General features: G+C 37.0%; 2 protein-coding genes across 2 annotated transcripts; both read right to left on the bottom strand.

The window, feature by feature from the left end:
* Nucleotides 1–199: 199 nt before the first annotated feature.
* On the bottom strand, nt 200–7,759 carry spag7 (sperm associated antigen 7). The gene is made up of 7 exons (XM_084413736.1): nt 7,623–7,759; nt 7,041–7,108; nt 6,866–6,954; nt 5,931–6,015; nt 4,470–4,559; nt 3,765–3,921; nt 200–1,091 (listed from the first exon to the last, which is right to left on the bottom strand). The coding sequence occupies exons 1-7, from the start codon at nt 7,750–7,752 to the stop codon at nt 973–975; spliced, it is 738 nt and encodes a 245-aa protein (XP_084269862.1). The 5' UTR covers nt 7,753–7,759; the 3' UTR covers nt 200–972.
* Nucleotides 7,760–8,569: 810 nt separating this feature from the next.
* Nucleotides 8,570–22,984, bottom strand: slc25a11 (solute carrier family 25 member 11). Its single transcript, XM_084414288.1, has 8 exons — nt 22,759–22,984; nt 21,015–21,167; nt 20,476–20,682; nt 16,709–16,799; nt 15,563–15,653; nt 13,587–13,686; nt 11,145–11,196; nt 8,570–9,372 (listed from the first exon to the last, which is right to left on the bottom strand). Exons 1-8 carry the CDS (start codon nt 22,962–22,964, stop codon nt 9,217–9,219), a joined length of 1,056 nt encoding a protein of 351 aa, XP_084270414.1. The 5' UTR covers nt 22,965–22,984; the 3' UTR covers nt 8,570–9,216.
* Between the last annotated feature and the right edge of the window lie 4,235 nt (nt 22,985–27,219).

Here is a 27,219-nt window from a genome sequence, read left to right as displayed (position 1 = left end):
AGTGGCAAATTAATTAAAACAAATGTTAAATGTGTTTGTTTTTTTAAACCATAAGAACATTTTTAAATAGGGCAAGGGTTTAAAATTGTAGTAAATGTTATAAATAACCAGGAAATGTACACTTCATGGTATATGCACGATTTTTTTGAAGGGTAAATAAAGGGTAAACCATCAGTCAGTAAAGAGACGGAGAATACTATTTGCCTTTAGCACAACTGATTCTGAATCTTTATTTTGAAACGTTTTTATGTCATCACAGTAGGCTTAAATACAATTTAGCATCATATTTGATCCATCTAGTCATGGTCCATGACCCAGAATAATGATTAGCCAGTGTAAATGGACAAAATATGTTAGATACAGATGAGATGAGATACATATATGCTTATTAGAGCTCAATGCTAACAGACTGAATTCAACACCTGTATATAAAAGACACAATGTACACTTACAACATATCCTTAACCAAATTTATTTAAAACAAACCAAAAGAACAGTTACAAGAAACAACTACTAGTTTAAGGACATGCTGTCTCATGACTTAAAATTAACACGATTAAAATATCCATGGGGTCAAAACTACCAGTTATGTCAAGGCAATAAATATGACTGTTTTAATCAATGGAAATGGAAATGCAAATGAAAACCATAATAAAACCAAATGTGTTTTAACAGATAACATATTAAATAGAGCTTATAGAGATCACCATGCCAAAATACACAGGGATTTGCTATATTAAACAACATGTTTCTGTTTATTCTAATAATGACCTTTAAAAACACATCATTTGGGACAGTAATATAGAGTTCAAAGCATTTTTGAACAGTGCGCTTATACTGTGGCCTGGACTGCCTTTATGTGCATAAATTCATCTTTACCAAACCCTGCTGTTCATGTAAAACATTGTCATAGGAGTAAAATACTGTTCTATCACCCAACTGATCATATACACACACGCACACACACGGCTCTCACACACTGCTGCCGCTGCCAGCTCCTTCTTCCTCGCCTTTCTTCTGCCTTTTTTTGGCTCGGATCTCGTTCATGGCTTCCTCGATGGAGCGAGTGTCTCTCTTATTGGCCACGGGAACTGTAACAATGAGAGTAAAAAACACACATGGTAAAAAAAATCAAGGCAAAAGCATGTATGACAGAAATCACCATGGGCTATTTAACTTCCATAGAGGCAAAAGGTATAAAGTCAGTGTGAAACCAAAATCGATTTACTTCTTTTGATACAGGAAATTTGCTAATTACTGTATATGCCGTTTACGTCTGGTAAACGACCAGTGTGATCTCATGACAAGAGGCCAGGCGAGTCGGTTACATGTTTCTGGTCACACTTTAGATTAGGGTCCAATTCTCACTATTAACTAAAACTTTTGCCTCAATAGACTCCTCATTAATGCTTATTAATAGTTAGTAAGGTAGTGGTTAAGTTTAGGTATTGGGTAGGGTTAGGAATGTAGAATAAGGTCATGCATAAAAAGGCATTAATATGTGCTTTACAGATAACTAATAAACAGCCAATATCCTAGTAATATGCATGCTAATACGCAGCTAGCTAATAGTGAGAACTGGACCCTAAACTAACGTGTTACCCATGTTTCTACCTGGCAGTAACGTGCATCTCCTGTGACCACTTTTAATTGAATCTGAAGGATTTTTGAAGATTTTACGTCACTCGCTACACTATGTGTGTTAAAAGCTCTCCGGTTTCTATATTTAAAGGGGTCATGACATGAGAAATCAAATTTGTAAGGACTTTTTGACACATAATGGTCTTTGTACCATTAAAACATCCTGCAAGTTTCATAACTCAAAACATCCTTCTCATTACTGTATAAACAAAGCATTTATTTAATCAAGCTCCAAAACCGGCTCGTTTTGATATTGTGTGACCGCTGACATCACACAGGCAAATACATCTGCATATGACCGCCTCCAGAGCAAGACATCACATCATCACACCACAGGCCCCGCCCACTGGCATTCAGTCGCTTAACAGCTGAGACTTTGGCTTTCGTTTACACTTGGCATTAACATGCAATCACCGTGATCCGATCAAGCCAATCAGGACACGGTGGGGTTTGTGTGACGTCCACCTGTGAATGCAGACACGATGGCTGGATTGCGTTTACATTACACCGAGATCCGATCACAATGCGTCCTCGACTACCTCCGAACCTGGACATGCTGATCGGATAACATTCCGATCAGAAGCGCGTTTACACTTGTCTTTTCAATGTGTATGTGGACAACATCCAGATACAGGTCGCATGTTAATGCCAAGTGTAAACGCAGCCTTTATCTACACTGGATGTGAGCGTTGCGTCAAAAGCAAATAAAACCCATTATAATGACTGATGCGGTCTACACTGGACTTCAGTTTCTGACGTAATCCACACTCTTGAGTTTGTCGAGAACAGTAAAGGTGAAAGAATTTTCACTTGTTTTGACGCGTCCAGTTTAAACAGCTTATTTGCATCTCTATGTGCCTCATATTATGGGCTTTGGGTGGTCACAGAAACACAGTGTTGTATAAACAGTAGTTTCGGTGTTTGTGTGGAAAAATGTCAAATGGTGACGGAAAATGCATCAACTGCATTGAAAAAGAGAGTTTTATTCATACCTTTATAGTACAAAGTGCTTACGGAGCACTGAAGATAGCAATGAGCTGAAACGTCTGCTTGCTCGTGTGTACCCGTTTTTAATTCACATGCACTTTGTGTATTCCCTTTCAAAGTATTCCCTTGGCTCTACGCACCTGAAGCAAAGCGATTTCTTGTCTATTTGGAGCGCAACAATTTTTTCCAGTTTACCTTTATAATACAAAAAGTCCATTCAGGAAAAACTTGATGGTAAAGTCAGCAATATATAGAGGATGCACAATTCTAGAGTCTTTTTATAACAATATCACATGCTGCCTTCGTCCAATCAGTGGCACTAGCTGCGTTTACATGGACACTTATAATCGGATTGACGGCTCAATCGGACTAAAAAACCTTCATGTAAACACCTTAATCGATCCGATTGAGCTCGATCCGAATGAAATTTCGATCGGATTGAAAGGGGTGGTTTATCCCTTTCTCATTTCACACGCGCGTCTGTGAAGTGAAGCAGGACAACGTCCCACCAGTCCTTGTTTTGGATTCTCATCCACAGACGTCTGGTTTTGGCCACGGGGAGGGGCATTTTTACTGCGTGATCAATAAGCAGCATGGCAAAACGGTTAATATGCTCTAAATTATGACCAGAGACGAATTAAAATTACGTCTGCTGTTTAAAACAAATAAAGAACCAATAGAGGAGAATATTTATGCGCGAAAAGCGGGAACGCAAGATAACCCAGGATTACATTTACCCAGGGTTAACTAATTCAAGTGTAAAATGCACTAAATGTGCAATACTTCACTCATTAGTTATTTAGGCGACACAGATCTGCATGATATAGATTTAAGCGATGTTGGATGACTCACTTCTTGATTGAAGTATTGTCAAACAAAACGGAGGCTAGCTCGAACTTGGCTGGAACTCTGTTTGTTATGTTTCGTGGTCCAGGCTGGGCCAGTTTGTGGAGCCTGGTCTGTCTACAGAGACCGCATTTTTTTACAGTGTGTTCAGGGGACAGGCAGCTAGCGGATAGTGAGGAGATGTTTGCTGTATGTGACAAAAAATGGTCCAGCCTAAAAAACGTGTGACATCGCTTAGAGCACCTTTAAAGGGTTTTTACTAAGTGTTTCGATCCTTTAAATATACACACCACAGCCATATGCCTGGTTGGCTTCCAGCGTGTGCGCGGCGTCTTTAGCAGCAGACGTTCCTATCAGATGGCTGTATTTGTCTCTGTAGTTTGAGTTGGGCGACGCAGGCCTCTTCACACTGTGACTGGCTGCTTCCATCTCCAGTGCTGCCTTTTCCTGAAGAAGAGTGCAGGAAAACATAAGACAGAAGTAGTCAAATACAGGATATCCAATTAGACAGATACTTCCCAACAGAAATATTAATTCATAACAAAGCTCTATAAGATTATGAAATGACTTTCTCAGCTTATCTGACGTTTTGAAGCTGTTACGACCCGTCTTTTTATCCTGATGGTAGCAGTATAACAGCTGACTGTGACTTCACTGTTAATTGGATGATTGATGGGTGGAGAGTGTAAATGTTTGGACTGATTTACCCAGCGTTACTTCCTCTGGTGGAACACAGTTCTCCAGAGAAGTCGTTTGCTCCAATTTGTTCTATTTTAGTTTGTCTATTATTTACCAATATTTATTACCCCATTGGACTATTATTTTCTCTTGTTTATTAAATTTTGTAATATTTCTGTATATTTATCTGTTCCAAATAAATAAGCTTGAAATGCAAACCGTTTGTTTGTGTGTGTAAACCTCTTGATGTTACGGTCAGAAACGAGCTGGCCGTGACGAAGCCTGACAGACAGTACCCTGTATGGACGTCCTCTTACCTTTAGTCGACGCCTCTCCTCAGCTTTCTGCGGGTCCCACTCCTCACCTTTGCGATAAGCCTCCAGTTCTTCGTCTGATGGTGCAAACTCCTTCAAAACCAAACACACTAAGCATTAATACACAGTGTTCGTTAATTTAGGATCGAGACGAACTGAGTTTTGTTTTGTTTTTTTCACCACTGTCACTCCTGAGGTAGTTTTTAGGGGTGTAACGATACCCTCACGTCACGATTTGATACATATCACGATACTGAACTCACGATACGATATTATAGCGATACTCCAAGACATTTGCTAAAAGGTTAACAAAACATTTACTATTGGTTAAAATGCTCAATTTGGTATTACATTGTGGGTGTAAATGAATAGGCTTGGACTTGGTGCTGGAAACCCAAAGCACAGGACAATAGAGACACCATAATAACAATATTCATGATTCAGAAGCTGAAAATACAGAATTATTTTAGACGAATATGCCTGCACTCTAACACTGACTAGATATATTTAAAATAATGTTGGTCACTTTTTACTGGTAACAACAGACATTTGGCATCATCAGGACCCACAAAAATCCCCCCATTGCATTATTATACATTATATATAGCAGTTTAATGTAGTACTGACTCTTAAACTCTGAAAACTAGATTTTTTTCGCACACAGTAATTTTTCTTTTTGGGTGAACTATACACAATAAATATTGTCACTATCCACGATACATATTGTTGTATTTTTGTATTGCGATATATTGTGACACGATATATTGTTATTAGTTTTGGTTCCTTACCACTGTCCCTTTAGGCTTGGTCACTTGGGGTTTAAAAGACAGTTAATATTCAGAGGACAAAACTTGAACTAAATTGAGCTGGATGACGGCACTATTGTCTTCTGTAGAGCTGCTTTATAGCTGAATCATATTTGTTTCATAATTGACAAACTTTTTTATTACTGAAGTGAACTGAATCAACGTTGAACTGACTTGAACTAGATAACGGCACTATTTCCTTCTGTTAAGCTGCTTTACAGCTGAAATTTAAGTCGTTACATAATTGATGTATTTTGCATAATGTAGTTTTTCCTGTTTATTGCTATGAAGCCGCTTTGAAGAAATCTGTATAGAAATAAATGTGAGAATTTTTTTTATTTTCCATTTGTATTTTTATTATTTTGTTTAGAATCTTTGCCACTTTTTAAATGTCTATATAGTTTTTATTATTTTTTGTTTGAGTTATTTTTGCACATCAAGTTAAACAAAGAAAATTTGAAATATTGGGCTGAAATAAAATAAACTTAATTTGTATTATTTTTTTTGTAAACATTTATTTTATTTCAAGCAACAAAAAAGTTTTTTTTTAACGTTTTAAGTTTTCATTTCAACTGAAATGTTCGATGTACAGTATCCTAAACACAAGGAAACATATTTACAAAGATCCTCCGGAAAGAAAGTTGTCTTCAATACGTACCTTTTTAAACAGCATGACGTATCTGCTCTCTTCATCCTCACCAAAGGAAAAGGACGACAGCCCTGCGACCTCGGCCACATCATGCCTGAGAGAAGTGGAGGCGTTAGCATGAACTGTACGGTACACCAATCAAAAAACGTATAGTTGATTCTTAATATTAATCTAGAATAGCAGAATGCATTTAAAATAAATGTATTTTAACATTGATTAATCACAGCTGGTAATGTTATAGACTCTTATGCCATTCTGAAGGGCATAAAATGTAACCCAAATCCAGAAATTAAATTTGAAAATCCAAAGTATCTGCAAATACGCTTCTATAAGCATGTAGTTTGCAGAAGACCTCATCATGGCTTAAGATATGTATTAAAAAAACAGTGTAAAGGACGATATCATTCTGTTTATTTTTGTCGTCTGCAACTTTAAATGCTATAGCTCTGTAAAGCAGGATGGATTCTGATTGGCTGTCATTGTTTTTATCATTTATCAGCAGGGAAAATATCATTCTGTAAGTGATTCCAGCCATATTGTTTCTCTGTGCCGTTATGGTTATAGCTGTGGTGTCGACTCTTTTACATTTAGAATATGAAACGGATGTTGTGATAGTATTTTCCTTCCCTATCGTGACGCATATTTTGATTAAAGATTTACAAGGGCACATGAATCGGAAAAAATAGCGATGTGCACAGATAAATCATTTATAATAAATACTGCAATATTACATAAAGTATTAAGAACGGCTACTTTTATGTACTAAATACTAAAGTTTATAAAACTAAATATTTAAAACACATTTAAAATAATAATAATAACAAAAACACAAATTACTAAAATGTCAACTAAATTTAAAATGCAAACTGAAAAATATTAAAATAAAAGCCAATTCAAAATATTACTTAAAAACTACAATAGTATCAACACTGTATTGAACTCACAATATGCTTCTCTCGATCTTTCCCATTGGGTTATATTTCTTCTTCTGCAGTTTGCTGTCCTGAATGAAGTCAGACACCTCTTTCTCCATCTAAAGCAAAAATCACACTCATTTTCATAAACAAAACTTTACGATGTCATAGGCTCCTGTTTACGTGAGACAAAGAAAGCCAGTACCTTTCTCCTAAACTCAGTTTTTTTTCTCTTCTCATCCTCCTCGAGCTTCTTCAGTCTGGCTGCTTGTTCTGCACAATTAAGAACAAAAATCATCAGAATATACAATAAAAATGACAAAAAATATTTCTTATTTAACACGTGTATGTGCACCGTGAAATTGTTGGCATGTTAGTGAACAATTAAACAATTTATTTAACATTTACAACATTGCTTATGAAATTGCTGTGGCTGTAATATTATTAAAGCTTAGCTATTATTGTTGAATTGCAATAGATTATTCGTGTTTTTAAGACATGCTTTTAAGCAAATGTACGGCTGGCCTATTTATAAAACAGTTTAATACCAACCACAAAAGGCATCAACAAACCAGATATGACGTCGAGAGGATGTTCAACGACAGATGACGTATGCACGTTCATGTATTATTTCTCAGGCGCTGATTGGTTATATTTATTGCAGAGTTAGTTAGTGTCGCAGAGGGCACTCGGATATTTGTTTATTTCCACTAGTAAATCTACAAGCATTCTCAGTTTCATATTCTTAGCTACAAGGAAGTGTATTTGTAGAATTAAAACGTTATACCTCTAGCTTTCCGTCGGCTTTCTTGGTTGTGAACGGTTGGAGGCTTTTCCATCGAGCTCAAGATCGAGCCCAGGAGGTCCGCCATCTTTGGACTGTCTAATTCTGACCGGAAACTCGCTGCACGCTGCATTCTTGAAATTGCATTCTGGGTAATGTGGTTCAACCAGCGGGTTTCACAATGACGTCATTAAATCCAAATAAATTGGCTGAAAGGGTCTAAAGAAAAACACCCAGGCGTATGATAAATAGTCTTTGTATAGCTGAGCAAATGCTTGCTACGTAGGTTTTATCATGTAGGAACTTTTACAAAAATGCTTTTGATGTAATGCATATTATGTTTCTTGATAATTTTATGATTCACATTCAGACACAGCATTTCGTTTTGCTCATTTATTAACGTATTGGCTCTCTTTACTATCAGTTTAAAATATATTTTTAAAGGTTTTAATAAATACGTTTCTAAATGGAATATTTATTTAAAAAATCATATTTGGTTAATTATCAATTTGTTCTTTTTAGGTGCATGTCATGTATAGAAATTAAGCAAGAATAAACTATTGTTCTTCACCCAGCAGTACAACATCATGTTTTCAAGTTTACCAATGAAGTGTTACTTAAAACAGCGCTGTTTAATTTACTAGTTTTGTTAAATTGTATAATTTGTTGTTTCTGCATAGCAAGCAAATGAAAAACACCACAATTTTATTAGTTTCTTTACTTGATGAAAGCCACAATTATTTTTAAAAGCTGGTCTCGTTTGATATCTCTTGATTTTAAAACAAAAATGCAATAAATGCCTTACATACTAGGAAGAAAATATCAAGTGTTGAAAATTTGGAATTCTTTTTCATCCCGAAATTTAACAACACAATAATTCCACTGTTACTTTCATACAGTTCCTCAGACTGGAAAATGAATACCTCAAACTTTTATACAGCACAAGCAGCTAGCTGGTGTGGTATTGGCCTTTACACACCTCTTTATCTTTATTACACAGTAACAGTTTCCAGTTAATTGTGCTCAATGCAAGTAAACATCACCAAATGATCAATGCAAAGCAGTCTTTATGGTAGAACATGCTGATGTGAGGCTAAGTTGTCACTGCATAGTGATCATAAGTGTTTTGCACACAATTGTGTGTATGCTGGTTAGATTCAAAATAATTATGAGAAGAAAGAGAAAAGTCTTTTATGATTCACTCAGAATACAGGTTCGCATCTGTATTGACAAAGATTCCTCACAAGTTACAACTAAGCCTGTTGACAGGTCAGTACAGTTGTTGACCTCTAAGGAGGAAAAGTTTGTGTGTTGGGGGGGTTACATAAATATCATTTAAAACTAAAACAGGGGTCTTACTGGAGTGAGCGATACCTTCATTTAATTCAATCTATAATGTGGTCAGTCAGTCAGTCTATGCAATATAAGACTCCAAATGGTCTTCACAGTTACCACCACAGCAAAGGGCCACAATCCAGTGCATATTGGTTCTGTTACCAACCATCAAAAACAGAAACTATACTGAGAAACCAGATGTGGGAGAAAAACAATATGGAAGTATGGCCTGTGCTGTCCCCTGATGACCCTAAGGACATATCTAGGAGTCGAGGAAATAGATCTTGTAGAACTTGTTCATCTGCTCCAGGAAGATGAAGGTAAGAACTGTGTGCGGCCCAAGACGAGCGTAATAAGGAGTGAAACCCTTCCACAGACTGAAGAATCCTTCTTTTCTTATGACCTTCACCAATACCTCCTAAAGAAAGAAAAAGAAAAAGTGAAAAAGAATGAGAGAAAGGCTGGAAGTGTCAGAGACTATACCACTAACAACAAAATAATAATAAAAGGACATTTAATTATTGCACAAGTGTATTTACATTTTACTTAGCATTTTATTTAGTTTAACCATTACAATGGTACTGAATAGGTCATGTCATCCCGACCTGCTGATTAAACGTTACTGTTGGTGCTAATTTCTGCAACTCAGCACAAATCAACTAAGTCTTTTGGTTTCCTCCAAGATAAGTTTTCATGGAAGCTGATTTCCACCACAGAATGAAAATATAAAAAAGGAAGTTGTGAGGGGGGAAAAAATGTGAATTGCGAGATGTAAACTCAGTATTCTGGGGGAAAAAGTCAGAATTGCAAAATGTAAACTCAGTATTCTGAGGAAAAAAGTCAGAATTGCGAGATGTAAAGTCAGTTTTCTGAGGAAAAAATCTGAATTGCGAGATGTAAAGTCAGTATTCTGAGGAAAAAAATCTGAATTGCGAGATGTAAAGTCAGTATTCTGAGGAAAAAAGTCAGAATTGCGAGATGTAAAGTCAGTATTCTGAGGAAAAAAGTCAGAATTGCGAGATGTAAAGTCAGTATTCTGAGGAAAAAAGTCAGAATTGCGAGATCTAAACTCAGTATTCTGAGGAAAAAAATCTGAATTGCGAGATGTAAAGTCAGTATTCTGAGGAAAAAAGTCAGAATTGCGAGATGTAAAGTCAGTATTCTGAGGAAAAAAGTCAGAATTGCGAGATGTAAAGTCAGTATTCTGAGGAAAAAAATCTGAATTGCGAGATGTAAACTCAGTATTCTGAGGAAAAAAGTCAGAATTGCGAGATGTAAAGTCAGTATTCTGAGGAAAAAAATCTGAATTGCGAGATGTAAAGTCAGTATTCTGAGAAAAGAAGTCAGAATTGCAAGATATAAACAGAATTCTGTGGGGAAAAAAATCAGAATTGCGAGATATAAACTCAGTATTCTGAGGAAAAAAATCTGAATTGCAAGATCTAAACTCTGTATTCTGAGGAAAAAAATCTGAATTGCGAGATCTAAACTCAGTATTCTGAGGAAAAAAGTCAGAATTGCGAGATGTAAACTGAGAATTCAGGGGGAAAAAAGTCAGAATTGCGAGATATAAACAGAATTCTGAGAAAAAAGTCAGAATTGCGAGATGTAAACTCAGTATTCTGAGGAAAAAAGTCAGAATTGCGAGATGTAAACTGAGAATTCAGGGGGAAAAAAGTCAGAATTGCGAGATATAAACAGAATTCTGAGAAAAAAGTCAGAATTGCGAGATGTAAACTCAGTATTCTGAGGAAAAAAGTCAGAATTGCGAGATGTAAACTGAGAATTCAGGGGGAAAAAAGTCAGAATTGCGAGATATAAACAGAATTCTGAGAAAAAAGTCAGAATTGCGAGATGTAAACAGAGAATGAGGAAATGTCATAATTGCGAGATATAAACAGAATTATGAGGAAAAGTCAGAATTGCTCAGAGTTTCCAGACATAAACTCAGAATTCTAAAAAAAAAAAGAAGTCGTCAGAATTGGTATATAAAAACATTGATTGCAACTACCTATTTTTATTTTGTGCCACAAATAAGCTTTTCCAGAAACTTGATCCATTTCTGATTTCTCCCTACACCAACCTGACTGAAAGGTCACATCTCTAGCTGTCTGAGATCAGTAGCTTAAAACAGACAGAGTAACAGGGGAAAGCAGCAAGAGATTGACAATGAGTGAGTTAAGAACATACCAAACCATTCTTGTACTCCGGCTTCCCATCAATCATTCTCATGTTCTGGATTCTTTTGAAAAGAATGAGATACATGTTAGCATTGGATAATCAGCACAACATCTACCCAAACCTGCTGCACAGAAAACAACCAGAATCAGCAAAAATGTATGATTTGAATGAATGTCTTGAGTCTTCTGTTGTTAAGTCGGGTCTTAATTAATGAGTGACTCATTTGTTATGTGCAATCTTATCTTTTGGTTTGCATCCAAGTTGTAAAAATGGAAATAATAATCATCGAATGAGATGAAGAATCTTGGACATACAAAGTAAGTTACATTGCAATCAAGCTATACATTTTATCATTAATCAAACACATGAACCTGGTGTTAGTGCCATGCTCTATTATAAGAATGGTTAACATAAATGTTGAATTTCCAGCAACAATAATTATTGTGATATATTGCAGTTGCTGTGATTTTGGCCATACCAACCTAATTCAATATCTTTTATACAGCATGTATATTCTGCGATGTGTGTATTGGCCACCTTGCTCTCTACATACGATGTATCAGGCATTGAAAACCCTTTGACCACTAGCATGTATACGTTATAAGATAACAAATAATGATGGTTCCTTAAAGCAGTTAGCTTACTTATCAGCTCCAGAATTTACAACCTTTACCTGCACATATCTGAACAAAATATACTCATTTCGTTGACCTGTACTCATCCTTCCACCATACAATGTTATATTTTGATAGTTTATATTGTTTCTGCAATACTGATACTCCTGGCATCAAGCCAGTTCCTTATAAACGTGTTTTGTTTATAAAACTCCGTAAACCACATGGCAAATAAAAGTAATGCTGATATGGTTATCATTAGGGATGCACAATTTTTCAGTCATACAATCAATATTAGATTCAAGCCTTTATTGTGAATGCAATCGCAGGATTGAAATCGGTCACATTGGTGTTGGACCATAAAATGGAGATTAATTATTAACTAACTGTCGGCTTCAGTCAACATATTCATCGCTAGTTATCATGCATGTTATAGTTGTTTAAAGAGATTAAAGAGATAAAATTCTGTCATCTCTAATGTCGTTCTAAACCCATAAGACTTTGGTTCATCTTCGAAACACAAGTGAAGATATTTTTAACGAAATCTGAGAGATTTCTGTTCTGTCCCTCCATTGAAAGTCTATTCACCCACAACGTTCATAAAGAGATTGTAAAATAAATTCAAGTCACTTTATATGACGAACAGACTGGCTTTTATTCACATACAGTGCTATGCATAAGTTTAGACACCCATGCTAAAGTTGACTAAAAAGAGGAATAAAAAAATCATCTTTTGGAAATTGAACTTAATGCCTTAATTAAAAAAATTATGAAAAATCCAACCTTTAAGGACACCAATTTTCTTTGTGAATGAATAATGTATTGTAAATAAATAAATGTTCTTCCTTAAAATACAGGGTGCATAAGTCTGGACACCCCTATGTTAAATTCCCATAGAGGCAGGCAGATTTTTATTTTTAAAGGCCAGTTACTTCATGGATCCAGGATACTATGCATCCTGATAAAGTTCCCTTGGCCTTTGGAATTAAAATAGCCCCACATCATCACATAGCCTTCACCATACCTAGAGATTGGCATGGTTTTATTTCAGTTAGCCTAATAGCTGGTTTGATTTGCATTGAGAGATGATCTTATGGAAAGTACTCCATGCCAATCTCTAGGTATGGTGAAGGCTATGTGATGATGTGGGGCTATTTTAATTCCAAAGGCCAAGGGAACTTTATCAGGATGCATAGTATCCTGGATCCATGAAGTAACTGGCCTTTAAAAATAAAAATCTGCCTGCCTCTATGGGAATTTAACATAGGGGTGTCCAGACTTATGCACCCTGTATTTTAAGGAAGAACATTTATTTATTTACAATACATTATTCATTCACAAAGAAAATTGGTGTCCTTAAAGGTTGGATTTTTTCCTAATGTTTTTAATTAAGGAATTAAGTTCAATTTCCAAAAGATGATTTTTTATTCCTCTTTTTAGTCAACTTTAGCATGGGTGTCTAAACTTATGCATAGCACTGTATAATCATTGATCAGCGAAAATAAACAGAAGCATATTTGCGTGATGCGTGATAATGAACCTCATTGGTTCTCGCACATTAAGCTTGAGCTTACCATACCATGCTTGAGCTTCTGTTTGCCAAAATTCAATGATATAGTTTGCAGATCAATATTTAAATGTGAATAAAAACCAAAATGAAATCTGTTCATCATATAAAGCAATCATGTTGCTTCATAAGACTTAAATTAAACTTTTTTTTTTAAACCATCAAAGTTTTGGGGGAACAGACTTTCAGTGGAGGTACAGAAAGTCATTCGGGTTTGGAACGACACGAGAGTGAATAAATTACCATTTTCATTAGGAAGTAAAGCTGTACCTGGTCTTAACAATATCAACTGGCATGGAGGCAGCGGTGGTGACCAGTCCACTGATCATACTGGCACAGAAATGACACAAGATATCATCTCCGAAATATCCTGCACAAACAGAAGTAGAGAGATATTTGAAATGGATCATTGCAGTACATTTCAGGTTGACCTCAGTTCTACAACTCATTCGATCAGAAGAACACACGTCGATACGTCCACACTTACTAGGGTAAATAAATAACAGTTAGTGATTGGTTAGTTCATCTGAATCACATTTAGACATTGCTTATACAACATTTTCACCAAAAAAACACTCTGAATTGACCACGTGAAAACTGAATTATGAAAAACTACTACTGGATGTCATGTTATTGGTGGGCTGCAAAACTGATCTGGGCTAGTTTTTCCAAAGGCATTATAAATCTAAATGTAGAACCCATTTGCACTAATGGTCTTTAAGATCTACTTAGCCATACAATGCTTTTGGGAAACGCAACCCACATCTAATTTGATCACAAAAAGGATGTATTGCCGGTAAAATGTAAGATTTCATTCTCCATCATGCAGTCAAACTAAGGTATCCCATAGGACACGGACATGCAAGATCATATTAAGTGCTGCATCATGTTTCTGTTCATTTGTAAAAAAAAAAAAAAAAAGAAAAGAAAAGAAAAAAGTAGTGACACTTTCCTCAACCGTCTGCATTACCAATGGCCACCATCTCATCAAATCATCAACTCTATTGGAAAACGAAAGATTTCTAGTCACTCTGCTGCTGCAAATCACTGTCAGTGTCAATGCACCCTTAGCAAACAATAAGTTAAAATCAACAATGATAAATATCCCTAAAGCATTTATTAATCAAAAGTTGTTCTGTCAATATTTATCGGACCTGAGCTAACAATAAACAGTTGTCTTGTATTCTTATTAACTAATGTTCATAAAGATTAACACATACTGTAACAATTAACAAATATATTGCTCATTGTTAGTTAATGTCACTTAATGCATTAACCAATAGAACCTTATTGTAAAGTGTTACCGCAAATATTTATAACCCTCACCCAAAACTACTTGGCAATGCCAGGCCGAGTCCCACACGGCGGGTCCTGTTTTGGTAAACTTAACACTAATTAAATCCACTAATTGAATTCCTTACCCAACCCGTTTGAAACCCGAACTGCACCCGCATTAAAATACGATTGTCTCTTCTGAAACTCTGCAGTATATGTGTGGCCATTGGTCCCCTTAGCAGCATAAAAAAAAATACAATAACACTTGTATTATGAGTAGACTATAAACAGAAAGCGAGCAAAGAGCGATCCCTATAAAATAACTGAAGCTGTCAATCAGCGCAATGGACTTTAATGCTGCAAAACCCACTGTAAATATAAACCTTTGACTGTCTTCAGACTGTGAACCCAATATGCACTAGACCGTTTGAAAGCAGCTGTCTATCAACATGCACCGAATTCGAAATAGTCTTGGCTATCGGACCGCAGTCCGCCTGTGCCTCACGCTTCCCGACCTGCATCGCAAATGACAACGTACATATCATTCCACCTGCTACATCAAATAACAGCGGTTCACTAGTCAGGTACTTGCAGAACTCTGATGCCAGAAATGCCTTTTCTTTTATTATAATCAAAAACCAAGCAGTAAAAAAACTAAATTATGACCTGCAAACACAGACAAAGCTGTTCTCGATAAGAAACAAGCAAATGACAAACAAAAAAGGGACAGATTTTGGACAGTCGGGCAGGTTTTGGCAGATGGTTTCTTGCTGGTCTAGAATGTTCTTTCAACCCTAACCATCTTGACCGAGATGGTCTACCAGGTTGATCTGTGCTTAGTCCAACTAATTAACCAGCAAGATCAGCTAACCATGTACATCAAGATAGCATCAGAATCTGGAATTTGCTAGATTTTCTAGAAGGGCTGATAATACATGTTTGTGACTGATAAGATAAAAGAAGGTCCATACCAGAGTCCAACAGCGCTTGTTTGGACTGGGAATATGAAGCAAGTTGGGCTGCGTTCACAACAACCGCTCTGGCCATGGTGGGTATGCAGCCCTACATTAGAAATAAAACAAAAGCACACATCATTAGTCTTTGTATGATTTTGCGGCACCCATTTTTTGTCTGCAAGCTAAAACATAATTTATGTACATTTAGTGGTAGCGGCACAGCATCTCAGTACGGTGTTAGATCTGCATTGGTAAAAGAATCAAAGATCATGAAAATTCATTTAGTTCCAGGATTTCTTTAAAATCGAGTCTTCTTCAAATCCCAATAATAGTCTAAAGCCGCTTTCACACAGCGCATTGATCCCGGAAAATTGCCAATCGCAAATTTATGATTGAAAAAATGCACAAGTGTGTCAAAATCATAAGCAAACTTAAGACGCTGCAGAGACATTACACGTCGCATCGATGTCACATGTCTTTACGGGATCTTTATGGGATGTGTGTGAACGCACACACAGATTCCGAAAAATCACTGCCAGTGTGAATGAACCAAAATCGATTGATCCCGGGACAAATCCCTGGACACATTATCAGTGTGTTTTCTGGCATATCTGTGTGAAAGGGGCTTAAGTCTCACAAATGCATGATTGTAAAACACAAACCAAGATGAAGGAAAATACATAAAACTCAAATGCATGAACGTATTCAGATACAGATTGTTTTATTTAGTGCCATGTCAGCATTCAAAACTATTTTCATGGCAAAAATTTTATTGCAAAAATACAAATATCATATAAATACAACAAACACAAAACAAACAAAAACAGAAAGTCTTATTACACAAGATTTTTTTTATTTTTTTAAATCCAAAACCTTTTCAGGCATAATCTTACTAAATAGGTCCTTAAGTGAGGTAACTTCATAAAAGAGCATTCTACTTGTATTAAGTCCAGGACAATCTAATAAAATATGTTTAACAGAGAGGGGAATCTTACAAAACAGGCATAAAGTTGGGTCTTCACCTTTAAGCAAAAAAGCATGGGTCAAACTTGTATGACCCATACGACATCTGGTGTTAATGCATGAAAATCTGCGATCTAGATTATTAGCGCACATGTAACAAGATTACACACACACCACATTCTTCTAACACACACTTACCCTCCAGAGTGTGGTGACTCCTTCCTCCCTAGTGATTCTGATGAGGGCATTGAAGACGTTTGAGTAACCCCTCCTTTGCTCTGGAGGCAACCTGGACAAGAAAGAGAAAAAAAGTGATACTTTTAATAACATTTTTAACGTTTCAATATTTTAATAAGATAACGATGATGATATTGATATTAATATTAACACAATCAAATAATACTAACAGTTTAGAATTATTTATGTACTATTATAGAATTTACAAATATATTTATTATATACATGTATTTTTAATAAAATGTATTTTATTTTATTAAATGGCACATAAAAACAACATTATCTGTTGTTTGGTTGGCTGGTCACTTTACATGTCAGTTTTGTTTCACAAATCTAAGGGTGTGTTCATACTTGACAGGTTTGGACCTGTCAACATTTGAACCTTGGTGGTCACCCAACATGCGCTCACTAAACAAGTGGTTCCAAACGAACTCGAGTGCGGTTCAACTAAAATATGAACGCAACACGGACCAAAGAGATCTAAAAGAACCAAAAACAGGACATGATGTCACCAGATGCGTCCCTAAAAAGGACAGAAAGAATGCTTAAGCGTGCCTGGGCTGCATCCGGAATCGCACACTTCCCTACTATATAGTAGAAGGCGAAAAACAGCATGTGACAAAAGTAGTATGACTGAATTAACAGTCCTCATAAAAGAATAGGCAAAAAGTACCCGGATGACCTACTACAGGGGTGCCCAATCCTGCTCCTGCCGATCGACTGTCCTGCACAGTTCATCTCCAACCCTAATCAAACACACCTGAAGCAACCAATTAACGTCTTCAGGATCACTTGAAAATGAAAGGCAGGTGTGTTTGATTAGGGTTGGAGATGAACTGTGCAGGACAGTCGATCGGCAGGAGCAGGATTGGGCACCCCTGACCTACTAGTTCTGGTTAGTGATGGCCAAATGAAGCGTTTAGAAGCATTATTGCTTTCTGATACAATTGTGTCAAAAATGGTTCATGACTCGAAGCTTCATTCAGATAGAAATTGCAGCACCATCTCCTGGTGAAGTAAATGTAATGCAACAAAGCTGACAACCATAAAATGCAAGTAACGCCCCGTTTATTACGTGTTTTTACCGAGGCGATCAAAGCTGAAACAGTGTTAGTGCTGTGAAACTCATTTATGTAGGTGAATTTTACAGATACTGATGAATTTCATGTGTTCACCTTGATAATAAAACATTAAGCATGATGTGTGTAATTATTTCTTTAGACAAGGACAGAAGATCAGACCAGCTTAAAAAAAAAGTTGGAAACCATCACAGAAATTCTAATGGTTTATATTAAAATAGGAACCATTGGCTTTTACCATTTAAACCACTACATAATTCTTTCGTTAGGGACATATTCCATTAGGATTTAATGCCCCCACCAATACAACCCAACACATATCAGTAGACCCACAGAGACCACTATAATTCCCATTACAACCAATAAAATTCCCATGAAAACCATTAAATCCAATAGAATTTCTGTAATGGTTTCTATAGTTTTTTTTACCTTCACTTTTATAAGAAATACAGCCGCCAGGTTTCAAACCTGTCAACACTGGATTGGGCTGTCAAAGCAGTCAGGTGGTTTACTACAGGAGTGAACCAGTGTGTTTGCTTCAAAAGTCATTTTCACGTGACTAGTGACGTAATGATACAAGCTCCGAAGCAGTGGTTCATTGCAAGGACCGTTCGAGTTTGAAGCAAGCTTCGGAGCGTCGGTGTCAGACGTAACATCACTAGTTCTGGTGAGATTCTGGAGTGTGCATCCGATGGACACTTTACTATCCCATGATGCAACGGGAGAGGATTTGTGAATGGCATTGAGGCGACGCAACTGATACTGGGAGGTCACATGATTAATTACTTATTCACAATAAGCACCTAACTCAAGAGAATGTGCGATTTCGGCCCATTATAGTTCGGTACAGGCATCAGAACTGCGTCTTCTTGGAGCAGATCTTTGTTTGTGTGTGTGTGATGGAGGAATTCTTGCTGCTGCTTTGACTCCTTTACACATTTTCTCAGCTTGGAAAAAAATACCATTGTGCAATATGTATGTATTTATGTCCATGCCATGCACTGGACTATGCGTCTTCACAGCTTTTTTCTGCGCTGTTTGGGGATGCTCGATTATGGAAAAAATCATAATCACAATTATTTTGGTCAGTATTGAAATCACAATTATATAGCGATTATTTAACATGACTTTGGGAACGTGTTGCATTTATTAAATTGAAACATTGAAATTTGAACATTATCATAGGTCACTCTGTGTTTAATTTTCAAGTGTTTAAACAAATTTGTGGTGTTCCTTGCACGTATCATGTTTCTGCTCGTCGTCGGATTCCTCAAAGCCAAACTGTTCCCAGACAACGGAGTTGGTTTTGTCTTTTTTGCTCACCAAACACTGCTGTGGCTGCACTCCTTCTGCCATCTTTACTCGCGCCGAGTTTTTAAAATGATGTGCACACGACTTGCCTCCCTGACTGAGTATATGGCTTCGGGAGGTGCGGATGTGCGCGTGTCATTCAGAACACAAGACAAAATAAGAGTGTTCTTGCAAAACAGAACATGGCAAAATAATCGTTTTTACTCGATTGTACTATTTTGGTGATCGTTGGGAGCTGAAATTGCACAGCCCTAGCACTGTTGTCTCCGTCGGTTTACAAACATGTCTCCGTTATATTGTCATTTTCTGCTCGTCCGGCACTTTGGAACAGCACAGCCTTGTTTCGGCAGCGACTTTCAGTATGTTTGCTATAACAATGTCTGACGTTTGCATTTTAAGTGGCGTGAGAAAGTCACATAAATCATGTCAAATCCGATCAGAGGTTTGTTTCCCGTACAACGACGTAACTCGATGCTTCACTACCATAGTACGATGCATCGTTGAAGAAATCAACCAGCTAGTCAAGACTGTTTCCCGAAACCATATTGTCGCAAATTGGTCGTTCAACCACGTCAGTTTATGACGTCACGCACGTGATGGAATAATAACTACTTTTAATGAATCTGTTTGAGATCGAATTAACGCTAGATGTTTTGATATAAATTACAGACATGGCATTTGAGGACTATTTCTCTTTTTTCTCAGTTTTTTCGCTTTATTTCCAGATTCAATCATAGGCTCGTTCTTACGTACTAGAGCACGTTCACACATGCTCACTCTTCAAAAACGACGCTTTAAATCTCTTGACAAACTCAAAGACGTAAATGACATTTGTATGTATTCTAAATAAAAGACATAGATTGTACTGAATGTCGGCTTGCTTATTTTTCTCAAGATAAGGATTTATTAAATCCACGTCATGCAAACTAGAAACTCTGCTTCTAACCACAGGTCGAGATCTGTCGTTCCAAACACACAACTTTGCGATGCTGTTTGCGAATTTCATTGGAACGATGGTTTCGAGATCAGAAGTATGTACTCCTTGAACTATGCTGATAACGACGAACTTGCGACCATAGTTGGCTAACGATGCTTTCGGGAAACGCACCCCTGAGCGTTCAGACTGAGACGGATTTCCAGAAATGCGATTTGAATAGGATTTCAAACCACATTTGGATGTAGCTTGAAACGGATTTGTAAAAAATAACATTTCATGTGAATTTTTTGCCATCCACACTTGAAATCTTCAATCAGATATGCACAAAAATCAGTCTGAAGTGTCAGTCTAAGTGATTCATTTATGAATTATGGTGAAGTGTAATAATGATATTCTTCTACCTCCCATCAGCCGTCATTCGAATGAGCGCCACCTCAGCCGGAGTCCCGACGAACGCCCCCGTGGCCCCAGCGGTCATCCCGATCAAAGCCTTCATCAAGAAGTTGGGAGGTGTGCCATCCGCTTTAGACATGCGCTCAAACAGGACCGTGTAGATGCCCAAGCGGGTCGTGGTGTAGGTAGCCTGTCTCAACAGACCCGCCGAAAGCCTGCAATTAAAAACACGGGATGAACACAATGAATGCGTAGTGATATATACGAGATATATGTATCAGATATAAACCTAATCAGATATTTACTGCTCGTGTAAAGCTATGGGCTCCATCTACAGTCACTCAGTAAGGATGTCCAGCTAGAGCTCCCTAGTTTCTCACATCCAGTGTCTGGTAAAATTAATGTTAAAAAACAAACATAAATTCAATAATTCATTCAAACTCTTTACTCTGTACTTGAACATTCTCGCCTTGCTGTGTGAAAGTGTACCTCACTAATCTACAACGCTGGTTTCCTAGCGCAGTTGCGCCGTGGTTCTCTTTCTTACCCGGTGTAGATGCCCCCGATGCCCTCGTTGCGCAGGATGCTAGCCACGGCGTGCAAGCTAGTCTTGTACTCGCGAGCCTTGGAGCCCTGACCGCTCAACTGCATCCGGTTCTTCACCAGGTCCAGCGGCTGCACAAACACTGTTGCACCCATCCTGGAAGTCAGAGAGAATGCATGCATGTTAGCTAAACCAGTAACACATTACAATAAGGTTCATTAGTTAACATTATTTAACTACATTAGTTAGCGTGAACTAATAATGAACTGCACTTATACAGCGTTTATTAATCTTTGTTAATGGTCATTTCAACATTCACTAATAGTTTACTAAAATCTTGTTGACATTACTTAATGCACTGTGAACTAACATGAACAGCTGTATTTTTATTAACTAATGTTAACAAAGATAAGCAAATCATTAACAAATGTATTGCTCATGGTCGTTAATCAATTAGGTCATTAACTAATGCTAAACTAATGAACCTAATTGTAAGGTGTTACCGCTAAATCATTTATTTACTTTAAAGCCCTGTTCTCATCCTGAAGGAATCCTGTTAAAATGAGCAAATTTTTTTTTAAAGATAAGGACACATAATATGATTTTTTTCTCTACAGGACCAATATGATCCCCCGATATGATAAAATATCCCTGTCGGAAAATTCAGAAGAATCACAAAACTTGACCTGGAAACTGCTGAAGGAATCTCAGTCATGTTCATCCTGTTGCTTTTTAATCTTATCGGGATCCTTTGAGACTATTTCCAAATAAGGATCGAAATGTATTTAGAATTTCAACAGGAGTGCTTTTTTTTCCTGACTGAGGACCTTACAACAGCTGCTGTTTCTTTAAAAAAAAAAAAAATACAGATGAAATTCCTTTTAAACTAGTGCCTTTATGGTGTCCTTTAGACTTTGGCTCAGTTAAACACAAACAAGGCAATTATGCCTTTGAAATGGAAGTTGAGATAGTCTTTTCTTCCCTATATCCGACTGAAAAGGCTTCTCGGTCAAGAAAAAAAATGTAGGGCGGGACTTGATTTTGTACGTGGGGAATTGATTGGATGGTTGTGGTTTGGTGGATTGGTGGATCTCATGTGAGTGACAGGTTGCTCCACCCTCATGCCAGCAAACACGTCATCAGAGAAGAGGGGAAGATATTCTGAATAAAGATTAAGAGGGCACATGAATTTTAGGAAAATAATTATGTGCACGGATAAATCTTTTGTAATAAATTCAGCAAAATTCCATAAAAAAAAAACAAGAATTGTCCGTGTTGATTTCATGGTGACTTTAACATTTGCCTAAGGACAACCTGTATAAGAGAAACAGCATTGATTTACAAGTCTTGTATTTGTTTCAGAGAGTCCATGTGTGAGGGAACTGTCTTAATTTTGTAGTAATATATTTAAGGATGGAATTTAATATTTAAAGGTCTTTTAGCTACAAAAGAGCGTACATTCCTCAGTGACACATGACGACGCGTGACATTTAAACTGAAGTTCAAATTTTGACACGGGGTTACTAGGCTTTCTCTGGGCCTGCAAACTCATTCACTACAGAACTCGCAGAAATAGACAAGAAAATCCACAACACATCACATAAACTCCGTATGCTGATTCTGATCAATAGCTCGCGCAGCGGATAAAGGATGACCCTTATCAATAATCTCACTCTCCCATCAGTTGCTCATTCAATTCAAGCCCATGCAACAGAGAGCGCCGCTGAACGCATAGGCGCATACATACCCAGCCAAGCCACCGAAGAGAAACTTAATAGATTTGGGCGATGTTTTGGGTTTGCCCGTGTGCGCTGCGGCTGCCATGGCTGCAGTGCTGGTTGGGGTTTCTGTAGGACACCTTCGCTTCTGCTGATACACTTCTGCTGTTGTGTACAGCAAGGTGACTCGCCGGGAACGTGCACGACAAGCGGAACACGCATGGACCAATGACATACGCGTTTTCACTCGCGGGGCCGAGTACGTACGTGACGTGAAATGATGTGTCTTAAAGAGACAGAGACGTCCTTTCTTTTCCGCTGTGAGCCTTTAAAAAGAGCTAATTCAATCCACTGCAGGGGTCTAATAGCAATTTAACATCAACAGCAACACCAAAAATAAATGCAAATGCTACTGGAAGAGAATAGTTATGCGTCTGTCATTATGCATAACATATTTTATTCCGATTTTAGATATAGGCCTACACTTCAAAAAGCTTCTTAATTGCTTTATTTACCATTTACTTGTGTTAATTGGTGTTAACTAGGCTGTCTTGTTGAATAATTATTTTACTTTATTTAGGTTGTATTGTATATTGTTATTACTATATTTATAACTATTACTGAGACGTTATTTTGTGTGTTTCTCAGAGTAAATGCTGAAATATTTAGTTCTGATCAATAGGTCTAAAGCAGCCTATAGACAGGGTTACATTTGTAGGCTAACTTTTCTCAGTGCTGTTGAGTGGACCAATCACAGCCGTCTGTGATTACTGTATACATATTTTTCTTCAGTTAGGGATTACATCCGTGCGGTTGATTTCCATGTTATGCAGGCACCAGCTCTTGGTATTAATGGTTTTAAACGATTATAGTTTCTCTCCTCTGAATGCGGTTCTCTGTTCGGTTTTCTGAGCTGTCTTGCGCCCCCTTGAGGAATAACACTTTGTGTATCGAAGATCAAGCAACAATGACTGACTTGTGATTCTGACACGTTTGAACGAAATAGTGAAAAGAATTGTAATATTAGATTAAAAAGGCTCTTATAAGGATGGCCCAGTCATAGTCATAACCTAAATAAGACACAGGTCATACAATGTACACAAATGTGATGTTTATCTAAAGTAATTTTTGCTTATTGGTTTGGTTGAATTGGATCATCAAAGGTCAGCAGCAAAGGCATTAGTTAATAAAGTGATATTAAATACATAAAGTCTATTTTTATTATTTAACATATTTAAAGGGGACCTATTATGGCCCTTTTCACAAGATGTAATATAGGTCTCTCTGGGTGTCCCCGGGATGTGCCTGTGAAGTCTCAGCTCAAAATACCCCACAGATCATTTATTATAGCTTGTCAAATTTGCCCCTATTTGGGTGTGAGCAAAAACACAGTTTTTGTGTGTGTCCCTTTAAATGCAAATTCAGAAATTACAGAAATTGTAAGTAGCGGTGTTCAGTCGGACACTGATGGAAAGACTCAGGAAGAAGTTACAACTTTAAGAATGCAACTGGATGTTTCTGAATGGTAAGTGGGTACATCTATGTATTTTTTGTGGAGTTAAGTCGAATCAACTCATGGACTACTACTAGCATGTACTGTCATGTTAATCTTTTGCGCAAATCCAGCATTGAACTGACCCTCGTTTGTGAAGCAGTCCGGCAAAATAAATGATTTGCGCAAATTTATAACACTTTTCCGACTTTCGGACTTCGGCACATTTCCTTTATAAATAAAATTCAACCACGGTGTCAGTGGCTCAGATGCCGGGAGTCTACGGAGAGTCGGAGACTCGTATGTTCGTTGGTACATAACAGAACATTTGTAATATTTTTTTGGCGCAGACATTGTATATCTCCAGCTGCTAATGCAAGGAAACAGAATTGGAGAGGAGGATCACTCAGGGCGGGATCTATCTATACTCTTATGTAAGAATAAGGGGAAATCTAGAACAGCTGGTTTGGAGAGACAGTTTAGGATTTATGAGGGATTATAAAAATGATTTTTGATGATTTTTACCATTTTAGGCTGGTTGTTTACACTGTGGACACACATCTGTGTTCAAACACCTTATAAAAGTGAATTTTGCATAATAAGGGCAATCCCCTTTAATTATTGCAGGTTTGCATAATATTCTGAGTTTGCATTTCACTGTTTTTATTCATTTTGAGGAATACTGAACCTGTTTTTGTGCAAGTGAGATAAGTAAATGCATACATTTAATCTAGAGCTACAATACCCATCATGTTCACACAGCGCACACGATAACCCTGCACTCCTTATTCCTCTCAACATGAGGACAGGAGAGCTGTTGGTCAATAAATGGGAAAACAAAGTCATTTGCAATGTTTATTTGAAAAAGTTACTTTAGTAGTTACTTGAAAAGTAATCTAATTACATAGCTTGCGTTACTTGTAATGCGTTACCCCGCAACACTCAGCTTTCGATCCTCCTGAAGGAATAACACTTAATATGTTTCAGCAATTTGCCACTTTCTGCCATTTTGCTATTTTGTTCTCTAGATATATGATTTGACTTTTTTTTTTTTTCTTTACTCACATTTTAATGCCATTTTCTAAAAGCATCCAGGAAAGATCATAGCTTTAACCTAAGACAGATACATGTCTGCAATGACTGATCTATATTTAGCACATTTAATAAATATAATATGGTGTTCAGACATAAAATGATTTGTAGCATGACAACAGGGGGCATCCCAGGATATTGCAGTGATCTGACATTGTTTCATGAGCAAGGTCATTCGTTCATTGTCTAAAGATGTGATGAAACAAGCACAGACAGTCTCACAGAACTGACAGAGCTGGAGGTGTCAGGCTGAGGAAGCGTGGACGTATTTCATTTCTCTTTTTTATTTACTTTGATTTATTTTACTTATAGAATCTGTGAGAAAATAACTAAAATTTAAGAGAATCTCTCTGTGCATATACAAATACATAATATAAAACAAAAGTGGAGTACATGAGATAATGAGGCCGTATATAATGTGCAAAATGTGCAAGGATTGGTCCTTGTAATGCAACAATAAGAAACAATGTGTGCTAAATCATATGTAGTGGAACAATAGCATATTCTGGTAGGTTGAGTGAAATTAGCATAGCAGATGAGGCACTTTAAACATGTGCGAATACATTAGAAATCCTGATTATGTTTAGATGCCTAAGGCATGAATAATTTAGTTCATTTGTAGAAATATAAAGAGTACAATTATGTATGTTTTCAACCAACGATGAAATTTGCCCTGCACAAACCCATTTGACATCTGTGTTCATATCAGGTTAGTAACGGCCTATATAGATTATTCTTTGCTGCTTGTGTGTATTTTATGATCTTTTCTGACAGTATTTATTGGTTGGCACTTTTCCTTTGGTGAAACGTGATAACCCATCATCACAGTTTCTCCTGAAGGCTATATGCAATGCCTTTGGCGTCTCTCTGTCACCATGCATTATGACAAATAACTCATTCATGTGTGTGTCACTGTATATGCCTGAGAATTGGACAGTGGGCGTGTTTTTAAAGTCTCTGACGCGTAAGTTCAAATGACCTTCATTTTACCATTATGTTATTTTCTGTCATGTAGATGTGCTCTGGATATGCCCTCCCTTGTTTTTACATCACCCACTGGAGATATATATAGACAAATGATTTCACAGGGGTCACAGCAGCCTGTCAAGCTGCTCAGCGAAGATCGTGTTGTTAAATTTTGCTGCTGACCACTGACTCTGATTCAATTCCCTATACACGTAGTGTTTGTGTTTGGCTGGAAATGAATCAGATATTGAGTGGATATCCTGCATAAACAATGTATGTAATTGTTATGAGAACCAGATTTGCTGAAAGACATTCTAGAATGAAAGTATCTACTCAACTTTCAAAAGGAAAAGAACATATTTACATTTGTTATTAAACTGTTGACACAGCAGGACACACTGATAAACCTCTCGATAGGTGAATGGCTGCAACCCAGGAGTTCATGATAGTGATAAATCGAAATGTGGACAGGCTCCAGCAACCTTACTAAATGCTTACTCCCTTGTGAAAAAGAAGTGCACTTAATTGTATTGAATGTGCACTGGTATTGTGTTTCAAATCATAGAAGCATATATATATATTTAAATGTACCTGCAGATAATATAATATTCAAGAATTACTTAGTAAGAGAGTACACTTTTATGACTGTTTCTTAACACACTTAGTGTTAGTTCACCCAAAAATGAAAATTCTTTCATTAATTACTCGCCCTCATGTCGTTCCAAACCCGTAAGACTTTCGTTCATCTTCAGAACACAAATTAAGATCTTTTTGATGAAATCTGAGAGCTTTCTGTCCCTCCATTGACAGCTACGCAACTACCACTTTGACATTTCAAAACGTTCATAAAGATATTGTAAAACTAATCCAAATTAATTGCTTTATATGATGAACAGATTGAATTTAGGCTTTTATTCACATATAAACATTGATCAGCGAA

Source organism: Rutilus rutilus (genome assembly GCF_951802725.1).
Source record: "Rutilus rutilus genome assembly, chromosome: 7".
Lineage (NCBI taxonomy): Eukaryota > Metazoa > Chordata > Actinopteri > Cypriniformes > Leuciscidae > Rutilus > Rutilus rutilus.
The sequence above is the reverse complement of the archived record's forward strand: the minus strand, read 5'-3'. Positions and strand labels throughout refer to the sequence as shown.